At 40.6% G+C, this 10,940-nt stretch overlaps 1 protein-coding gene across 2 annotated transcripts in view; it reads left to right on the forward strand.

Annotated features, from left to right (window-relative positions):
* LOC107548286 (dermatan-sulfate epimerase-like) overlaps positions 1–10,940 on the forward strand; it is a 29,503-nt gene extending 18,563 nt beyond the window's left edge. Inside the window, exons 4-7 of one of the 2 annotated variants that reach the window (XM_016228917.1) lie at positions 4,368–4,607; positions 7,755–7,962; positions 8,527–9,970; positions 10,156–10,940. In XM_016228917.1, coding sequence (XP_016084403.1) covers positions 4,368–4,607; positions 7,755–7,962; positions 8,527–9,970; positions 10,156–10,437 — 2,174 coding nt within the window. In that variant the 3' untranslated portion in view covers positions 10,438–10,940. Of the gene's footprint in view, positions 1–4,367; positions 4,608–7,754; positions 7,963–8,526; positions 9,971–10,000 lie in introns of both variants that reach the window. The other variant, XM_016228918.1, reaches the window with a different exon arrangement.

Here is a 10,940-nt window from a genome sequence, read left to right on the forward strand (position 1 = left end):
CTCTCTCTCTCTCTCACTCTTTTGTGTTTCTCTGTCTGTATTCCTCCCCTGCAGCTATTCATAACATAATCTGTAGTTTTTGGCCCTGAAATTATGTCCTGCTGCTCTTTTTCCTTTTCAGTCGGCTTCTCTCATATCTGTCCAAATATCTGGAGGTTCTTTTTACCCCACTCTTCCCAGCATTCCCAGCTCAGTTTCATAGCAGATGATTCTGTATAAAATAACAGCATTGATATACAGTAAACCTGGATAAAGGAAAGTCCCCTAAAAGGGATAGTTCACCCAAAAATTTAAATTCTATCATCTTTCACTCACCCTCATGTTGTTTCAAACCCATAAGACTTACTTTCATCTATTGAAAGTCAATGCAACCAAAACTCTGATACATCAAAAAGCGCAAATAGACATTAGTACAGTGGTGGCAGAAGGTATGGCATGAGGTAGGCAATCGCGTTCCGGGGTCGAAGGGGACGATTACCTAGGGTATGGCAACGAACAATCGGGGTATGGTGGAGAAGGCTAGGGTATGGCGACCCATACTCTGCCATACAGAAAGGCCGTCCCTGCATTGGTTTATGGATTACTTTTACCAATGTCTTTTTGTATTTCTTGATGCATCACAGTTTTGGTTGCATAGACTTTCAATGGATAGACAAAAATGATGTGAGAATGTAAAAAATTTCTTTATATGTGTTCCGAAGATAAACAGAAATATTATGGGTTTGAAACGACATGAGGGTGAATAAATTATTACAGAATTGTGACCCTGGACCACAAAAGCAGTCATAAGGGTATTTTTTTTATATATTTAGATTTATACATCATGAAGCTGAATAAATAAGCTTTCCATTGATGTATGGTTTGTTAGGATATGACAATATTTGGCCGAGGTACAACTATTTGAAAATCTGGAATCTGAGGGTGCAAAAAAAATCAAAATATTGAGAAAATCACATTTGAAGTTGTCCAAATGAAGTTCTTAGCTATGCATATTACTAATTAAAAATTAAGTTTTGATGTATTTACGGTAGGAAATTTACAAAATATCTTCATGGAACATAATCTTTACTTAATATCCTAATGATTTTTGGCATCAAAGAAAAATCGAAAATTTTGACCCATACAATGTATTTTTGGCTATTGCTACAAATATACCCATGCTACTTATGACTGCTTTTGGGCTCCAGGGTCACAATTGTCATTTTGGGTGAAATAACCCTTTAAGCGCAACCTTGTGAAAGCTCCTAGTAATCCCAGCCAACTCATCAGTTCTGCATCTTGCCAGTCGAGACAGTCAGGAACTTGTGGGTAGTTTTTTATTTGCCATTTAAACGTCACTTGGCACTTTTGGGTGACTGCCTGGTTTTGCAGTTTCGCACGTTATGAGGCACGTCTGATCCTCAGTCAACCAATAGCAGACCGCATCACACTGTTTTGGTCTCACTTCATCCGTAGCTGCCCATATCAAACTCTAGGCTCTGATTTTGGCCATAAGAACTACCACTAGAACAGCACTCCACTACTTCACCACACTCCTAAGCGTCTATATTCTACCACCGTTTGGTGGTCCAGTAAAACAGGGTACAAAGTCACTTTCCAGAATGCTCTCACATGTCCTGTGGTGGAACGAGCTTCTAACCTCCACCTGATCTTCTGAGACCTTCACAACTTTTAAGAAGGCACTCCATTGAAATTACTGTTGACTTTTCAGAATGAGATTATTTGATAAATTTTTGATTAGAACTTTAACTGTAGTGTGTTATTCAATATTACATTTAATATTTCAATTTCAATAGCAATTACATTGTTAGCATTTTTTCACAAGGGCGGGAAACGACAACAGCACTTGCAATGAATCTTTATTCAGCCCTGGAACACATAGTATAAGTGGTTACTTTGGAAAGATGGCTTATTACAGAAAGATCATCCAAAAATTACAATTCTGTCCCAGACATCAAGTCAAGTGGATTGAGCTTTATGGCCCAGCTGTGTACTGTACACTGGTTGTATACTGTACACTTATTTAAATGTACACAGCACACAAACCGCAAAAATAGCATAAGTGGTGTGGTGGTACGACTCTCCAAACAGAACGTTCTTAACCATGCCTTCATTGAGCTAAAAAAATCGGAGGAATATACTATGTACTTTGTTGTGAAATGTAACAGAAAAAGATTGTGTGTGTGTGTGTGTGTGTGTGTGTGTGTGTGTGTGTGGAATAACTTAGATAGCTGTTTGTGGGTGGACCTATAGTGTGTTCCAGGAAATCTGTGGTGTGACAGGATTGCTCAATAAACTGATGAGCTGTGGTCTAAATATTTACGTGGTTCTTCACCCAGGCATGCAGGCAGAGGAGGTGGGAGTACATTTGAAACATTTTCCTGAAATTAAGTCTTGCTGTACATGCGAGGTGGTGTTATACTAAGAGTTTAGCTCAAATTAGTACAGGAATTTACAAAGGTAAATTTACAAAAGCAATTTACTAAGCTTTGCAAAGAGTCTTAGTGTCTGTGTTTCTTCTGCTTCCCAGAGTCATAATTATAACTGTACAATTCATCATTTATACCATCAAACGTAACTTGATGAGGATAAAGTGATGCGGTTTCTGTCTGATCTCTCTGTGCTGAAATGAGCTAGATGTAATGGCTAAGAACTGATTTTTTTTTTTGCTGACACAAGCTCATTTACATGCACATATGAAAACAACTTGTTCTCGGGTTATTGCACAAAGCAGCACTCTGAAACATTCTGTAAACATAAGCACTATTTTCCTTAGACCATTTAAGAAATTAAATTGTTTAGGCATGTTATGACTGATGTTCTTGTTACATGGATAAACAACTAAATTATGGACTTTTTGGGTCTGTTTTACCTCATGCAGTCTTGAGTCTCAGGCAGTTTTCTTGCATGTAAATGTACAAATTGTAATGCTGAAGTTCAAGATCAAGAAAAATATTTCTTTGTAATGTTCCATTGCACCATGTGCTGTATAATCAAAGTTGAAAAGAAAAAATCAGTCTAAAACAGTCTCTTTTTTTTATTTAATTTTCAGAAATTGCTGATTGTCAACCTTAGTGTCACAACCATCCTGTCTTCAGTTCCTGTTTTGGTTTCCTTAGTTCCTCAATTCGATCTTTTGTTTCCATATAGTTGTCTATTACTTCCTTGTCTGTTTCCTTGGTTTCTGATTAGTTTTACATGTGTCCTGTAAATCTTCTGTGTTTTCTTTGTTTCTTTAAATAAACTACCACTCGCAATTAGATTTATTATTTGCTGTGACACTCAGGAGATCAAAGTAAATATTGTTACAAAAGACGTAATGTTTTCAGTGGCAAATTCTTTAAATATGAAAACTTACTTACAGGCTGTGAGTCAGCATTATTTGTCAGAACACCGGCATTGTAGTCTACTCTCCCAGGAATCCTTGTCCTCCATAAAATGTGCTGCACACATCTGAATATTTGGGTTGAAGTGTTCTGGAACAGTGTTGTAAATACAACTTAACCACTGATTTCTAGTCGTGTCCTCTTTTGGAAGGCCAAACGAAGTAGTTTCACTTTCACAACGAAACACACGGCGTCTCCACGACATAGCGGCGGTGGCAGCAACAATACTACAGCGAGAATCAAAGTTATGCCTTCTTTCTTTGCGTGAACATTTGGGCGGTGTTATGCAAATCCTCCCACATCATGACGTAGATATGTGGGGGCGTGTTTAAACAAGGCGTTTTAGGAGGGCGTGGATGAGTTTAACTTTTATAAAGAATATCTCTTTGGTTTTGAGACTTAAGTCTTTGCAACTTTAGGGATCTTATCTATTCACAAACAGCTTGTAACACTCCAAAGAGAAAGGAAAACTTGAAATCGCATCAAATGACCCCTTTAAAGTAAAATGCTGTTTGTTTTTCAAATAAATCCTGAACACAAATATATGACTGTTTTCACAAAAAAGTTAAGCAACACAACTGTTTTCATCCTTGATAATAGTAAAAATAAGAAGAAATGTTTCTTGAGCAGAATGATTTGTGAAAAATCATGTTACACTGAAGACTGGAGTAATGATACTGAAAATTCTGCTTCGCCATTGTCAATGAATAAATTACATTATAAATAATTATTTTAAATTGTCATCATTTCACAATATTACTGTTTTACTGTATTTTTGATCAAATAAATGCAGCATTAGTGAACATAATGGTGTTCAATACAGAATATAATAGAGAATTTTAAATGGTAGTGTATTTTTTTGTGCTACAATGAATGAAATATGTATAATGTTCAAAGTTCACCATATTCATAAAACTGCCTTCTGATCACAACTAATTCATCTCTGTGCTGCCATTTTTACTACTTTGCTCTGTATTTCAGGATACCTCCAGGATGCGTACCTCTGGACGAAACAGGCTCTGGCCATCATGGAAAAGTCCATGGTGCTTCTCCGAGATGTGACTGATGGGTCTCTGTATGAGGGTGTGGCCTATGGAACTTACACCACTCGTTCACTCTTTCAGTACATGTATCTGGTACAGAGACACTTTGATATCGGCCACTTCAATCATCCCTGGCTCCACAAACACTTCGCATTTCTCTACAGGACAGTGTTGCCTGGTAAGGCTTTGCTCTTTCTAGTTGTGTGGCTGTGTATTACAAGCACAGCTCTTAGAGGCGTCAGATTGCAAATGTTTTAACATTTCATTTCTTTACCCGAGGTCCAATTAAAAGACTAAAAATGTTAATTATTTCCACCCTCTTTCCGATGCTTAGAATTATATGGGACGTTTTTGTTGCTGTTGTAACATCTACAGTATGTAAAAATGCCAATTTTGCAAATAAATAACCATGCTTACTTTACGTGGGCTGCAGTTTTGCTGTTGGGTCCAGTATATTTTGTGCTGCCCCATCTTTCAATAACAGCCTCTTTGCAAAGCCTGCATTACAGTTTGACAGATTGACACATTTTGTTTTGATAAATGCATCTTCAGTTTTGAAATTTACGATATGTTTCGGTAGTACATTGAATGCTTGCTTGCTTGCTTGTTTTTTTTCAGGATATGACCCCTTAAAAAATTTTAATAGACAGTTGTGTTAATAAAGTGCTTTCCACATGACAGTCAAAGTACAGTAATAAACTCCTTTTACAGATCAGTTGCTTGGTCTCACCTTAAAGGGGTCATATGATGCTTTTTTTAAAGATCATTATTTTGTGTATTTGTTGTAACAGAATATGTTGACATGCTTTAATGTTCAAAAAACACATTATTTTTCAAATACTGTACATTATTGTAGGTCCTCTATGCCCCGCCTCTCTCAAACACTTAGTTTTCTACAAAGTCCCTCCTTCCGACAAGCGCAGTCTGCTCTGATTGGCCAGCTGACCCAGTGCATTGTGATTGGCCGAACACCACAAGCACTCGTCGGAAATGTAACGCCTCTTACCATAATCGCGAGCTTCATCTTTCAAAATAAATGTAAAGACAGAGCCCGAAAGGGGAACAGAGTCGCGTGACAGACACAGTGATGAAGCTGGTATGTGTTTGCAGTACACAAGCCACGGTTCTTGTAAGTAATCTTAAAGATTCCTAAATGCATCTACTTTCAGAAGGCCAAATAAAGTGCTTTTGCTTTAGCCTAGAAACACACACGGTCTCCCTGACATGCTGCTTCAACATTAACTGGGGTTGGAAACCACGCCTTCTTTCTTTGCGTGCACATTTGGGCTGCATTATGCTAATATTTCCACATAGTGAGGTAGATATGTGGGGGTGTGTTAGAACGAGCCGTTTTAGGGGGGCGTGGCAGAGTCTTAACTTTAATAAAGAATATCTCTTTGGATTTGAGACTTTAGTCTTTGCAACTTCAGGGATCTTATCTATGCACAATCAGCTTGTAACACTCCAAAGAGAAAGGCAAACTTGAAATCGCATCATATGACCCCTTTAAAACGATAAACGGGTACCCTGGCCAACGCCAAACCAAAGCTCAGACTATGAGTTGTAACTGCAACAATAGCTCTCTGAGCACATCAAAGAACTAACAGCCGTCAAGCTGTTTGTGTGTGTCTACAGACACGTCAGGTTTGGACAGTTTGCAGCCTCCTGCCAAAAGCCATTTTATTGTAGTGGAAACCAAAACCTTAGAGAAGGGTCTGGCTGCAGACATGCACTTGCATTTTCAGACTTGCACTCTCAGACACCTGCACTTCCGCGAGTGACGTCACTTGCAGTCTTTTTTCATTTTTAATTTAATTTAATTTATTAATATTTTTTTAAATTGAATCTCTTAACATTTTACACAAGTAGCCAGGTGGTGAAGACAAGAAAAAAGAAACTAAATCACGAAGTCACTTGCAATCGCCGCTTGCACTCTCATCTACTTGCAATCCACACGAATCGTGCGTGTTGCCAATGGAGACAAGACGCTGTGGCGGTTAAATGATTCCAACTAATTTAGTACTATAACATACAGGATCCTGCAAGTCATCTGTAGGAGAAAAAGACAAAGATGATAAAGACCAAATTCAGTATTTCTTATTGTTGATGCAAACTACACAGACCATATGAACACGCATTAAGAAATTAATTAAGTGATATTAAATGGACCAACTCTATTCTGGCCTCACCTGCTTATCTGTACATATTAATTGTGTTTTAATAATGAAGAGGAGCATATGAGGTCTTTATAATCTTAGACCGTTATGCCACATTATGCCACCTTTTGCGGTATGGGAGGAAAACACTATATACACACATTATATTAATAAACTTAATTTAATCTTTTAATAGCACTATCTTAATACATTAAGCCATAGCCTATTAAGTGTTTATGGTTTTCTACGGAGGTTTAAAAGCGCTTAAAGAGAGACTTTGCGCATTGCATTCATATTCTGCTGTTCTGTGGGCACGGATTTGCGGATCCTGTATGTTATAGTACTAAATTAGTTTTAATCATTTAACCACCACGGCGTCTTGTCTCCATTGGCAACACGCACGATTCGTGTGGATTGCAAGTAGCTGAGAGTGCAAGCGGCGATTGCAAAGGACTTAGTGATTTAGTTTCTTTTTTTCTTGTCTTCACCACCTGGCTACTTGTGTAAAATGTTGAGAGATTCAATTAAATTAAATAAAAAAAGACTGCAAGTGACGTCACTCGCAGAAGCGCAGGTGTCTGTGAGTGCAAGTCTGAAAATGCAAGTGCATGTCTGCAGCCAGACCCTATTGAAACCTTAAGCAAAAAATCAGGAGATGGAGAGGGTTAGCGGTCACAATACACTCAGTCTCTGGGAATGCACACAGATGCAGTACTGTTAGGACTATATGGCCTCTTCTTAGCCGTTTTTGTATTTCTATCAGTATAACTAGCTCTCAGTGTTTTGGCTCTCTGTGGAAACTAAAAAAACTGGTGAAAATACTAACATCAAACCCTCGTTAGTTAAATGCTGCCCTCTAAAAACAGAGCTTACTGCTGTCGTTCTTTTACACAAAAGTGATTCATTCTGGCTAAATATTTTCTAGTGGTTGCTAGGTTTAATGTCCCTTTTCACAGTAAACTGCTGTTCCTCCTTGAATCTTTACCCAACCTCGTTAATTAAAACGTGTTTACTTCAGCAGCAGTCAAACTAGCTTCTACTGACTGACTGAAAATAAACGCTTATTGTGCAGTTTGTAGGCAACAGTATGAACAATTACTTTTTAGTTGACCTAATCCCACATACTGGTTTTAGCTTCAAATGTTTCAATGTATTTTTTGCTCCTGCAGGTTTTCAGAGAACTGTTGCAATTGCAGACTCCAACTATAACTGGTTCTATGGGCCAGAGAGTCAGTTGGTCTTTCTGGATCGGTATGTCATGCGAAATGGCAGTGGGAACTGGCTGGCTGAGGTAATCAGACAGAATCGAGTTCTGGAGGGCCCAGGACAGGCAGGCAGGGGGCAGCGCTGGTGCACACTGCACACAGAGTTCCTCTGGTAAGATTTGTTATGTTCCTGAGCATGGACCTGATAACTTATTTGCGTAATAATAATTGTCAAAGTTGCAAAATTTCACCATTTATGTTTTAGGTCATTGCTTTCACAACGAAACACAGCGTCTCCACGACATGGCGGCGGCGGCAGCAACAATACTACAGCGAGAATCAAAGTTACGCCTTCTTTCTTTGCGTATACATTTGGGGGGCGTTATGCAAATCTTCCCACACAGTGACGTAGACATGTGGGGGCGTGTTAGAACGAGGCGTTTTAGGAGGGCGTGGACGAGTCTTAACTTTTATAAAGAATATCTCTTTGGGTTTGAGACTTTAGTCTGTGGAACTTTAGGGATCTTATCTATTCACAAACCGCTTGTAACACTCCAAAGAGAAAGGAAAACTTGAAACCGCATCATATGACCCCTTTAAAATGAAATGACATGCACATGCCACTTGCTGTGAAAAGGTCAAGCTGAAACCAAACATTTTCTGATTGTCCACGAATTAGAACTTTCTGTATTGTGGCTTAACTACAGAATTTCTCTGTGCTTCTCACATTGTATAGGTATGATGCCAGTCTGCAACCCACCCCACCTCCTGATTATGGTACATCACACCTCCATTATTTCGAAGACTGGGGAGTGGTGACCTACGGAAGTGCCCTACCTGCTGGGAGAAACCGCACATTTCTGTCCTTTAAGTCGGGGAAGCTTGGTGGACGTGCTATTTTCGACATTGTTCACCAAAACAAATACAAAAACTGGATAAAAGGGTGGCGGAACTTTAATGCGGGCCATGAGCACCCGGACCAGAACTCCTTTACCTTCTCTCCGAACGGAGTCCCGTTTATCACAGAGGCATTGTATGGTCCCAAATACACCTCTCTCAACAATGCAGTCATGTTCGGGCCTGCCGTGTCTGAGAGCTGCTTTGCACCATGGGAAGGCCAAGTTACGGAGACTTGTAACTCTAAATGGCTTAAGTACAAGCACGGTCAAGCAGCAGACTGCCAAGGTCAGGTGGAGGTGGCTCTGGAGCAGCAGGGCATGGTGTTTATTCGTGGGGAGGGTCAAGGAGCTTACAACCCTGAGCTGAAAATTAAGAGTTTTCAAAGGAACTTACTGCTGCTTCATCCTCAGTTGCTGCTGATGGTCGACAACATTCAGCTGCATTTAGGCAGCCCGACACGCAGCATGAGCGCCTTCTTCCACAACACAGACATGCCGTTTCAGATAACCCAAGTCGATGGAGTTCATGGTGCTCTGATCAGACACGGAAATGAAACGTCCAAGATGTTCTGGTTGGACAATACAGGCAGCAGTGAAAAGGCAACAGTGGGATATAGGAGCTACCCCCGTGGATACCCCTATAATGGTTCAAACTATGTGAATGTGACTATGCCACTGAGGTACCCTTCCAGCAGAGTGGCCTACATCTTCTTCGGATCCGGAGTGGATGTTCAGAGTTTCAGCGTGCATGGAGACTCGGGAGCACTGGACATCTATCTATCCACCGGGGATCACACCTACACCATCTATCTGTTCACGGATTTGGTTCCCACCAAGCCTATGGCCATGGTGTTGATGGACCAAAAGAAAGTAGTGTTTGAAAGGACAGCGGGGACAAATGAGCAGCCCTTGGAGGAAGTTGAGGAATACGTTAATGTTGTAGAGGACAATCTGCAGCATGTCAAACCAGTCTTTCAGCAGCTGGAGAGGCACATCCTTTCACGGGTTCTTAACTCGGACAGTTTCCACAAAACTGCTGAGCGCCTCCTAAAGTCCTCGGACCAGAGGAAGACTCCAGGTACTATTGAGAAGATGTTTTCCCTTTCTAAGAAGCACGGGAAGGGAGGCAAGAAGGCAAGCTTTTCCAATAGCCTCCCAGACATCTTTGCTCAGATTGAGGTGAGGGAGAAGAAGGAGAGGCAGAGGACGATGAAGCGCATCTATGAGGAGGCTCCGGAGGAGGCAGATGGCGACTCAAGGGCATTCATCGATTACAGTGATTTACGAAAGGGCAGAAAAGCGGGAAGGGAGGCAAGAAGGCAAGCTTTTCCAATAGCCTCCCAGACATCTTTGCTCAGATTGAGGTGAGGGAGAAGAAGGAGAGGCAGAGGACGATGAAGCGCATCTATGAGGAGGCTCCGGAGGAGGCAGATGGCGACTCAAGGGCATTCATCGATTACAGTGATTTACGAAAGGGCAGAAAAGTGGGATTTGTAAAGGGGCGGAAATTCAAAGAGGTACGAGTGGGGACTACAGCAGAGAGTGACAATATGTTTAATGCCCCCTCATACATTCGCCTTTTCCTGATTTTGAATATAGCCACTTTCTTTGTGCTGCTGGCGGTGCTGTTGACGCACTTCCAGAGGGCACAGAGTTTGCATACGCAGCGTTGCCTCTACTGCGTCCTCCTCATAGACAGCTTCGTCCTGCTCTGTCTGTACTCCTCCTGCTCGCAGACACAGTGCTGACATCATCGCTGTGAGACATTCAATATACCAGGCCTTCGCCCAAGTGTTGACGCCGATACTGCTGCAGAATATCCCTGTTTGCAGCAGCAGTGTGTCCAAGTGAGGCATCATCAGTGTTGGGACATGGCTCTTTCTCACAGGCACAGTCACATGATTATCTGTGAGACAGATGGAAGCATGTCTACTCCAGTTTATTCAGCACAACTCATTCTGAGCCAGTGTTAGCAAACAGGTGTTTGGGAAAAGTTGATTCCAAATAGGAATAAATCGATGTTGCGAAGATAGCCAGCTCGTCTCAAATCAAAAGCTTTTGTGGAGCTTAAAAATAGTTTACATGAACTTTGCCTTGAAGTATAGCGCCCTGTACATGACATAAGGGGAAAAACAGAATTATTTTCCACAATGTATTAATTTGTGGGAAATAAAAGTTTATTAGTTAAAGCATTGGCTTGTTGTAGTAATTTATTCCCTTGTTTTAGTTCAATCGTAGCCACGATTTAACT

Source organism: Sinocyclocheilus grahami, unplaced genomic scaffold, assembly GCF_001515645.1.
Source record: "Sinocyclocheilus grahami isolate Dianchi unplaced genomic scaffold, SAMN03320097.WGS_v1.1 scaffold345.1, whole genome shotgun sequence".
In the NCBI taxonomy this organism is placed as follows: Eukaryota; Metazoa; Chordata; class Actinopteri; order Cypriniformes; family Cyprinidae; genus Sinocyclocheilus; species Sinocyclocheilus grahami.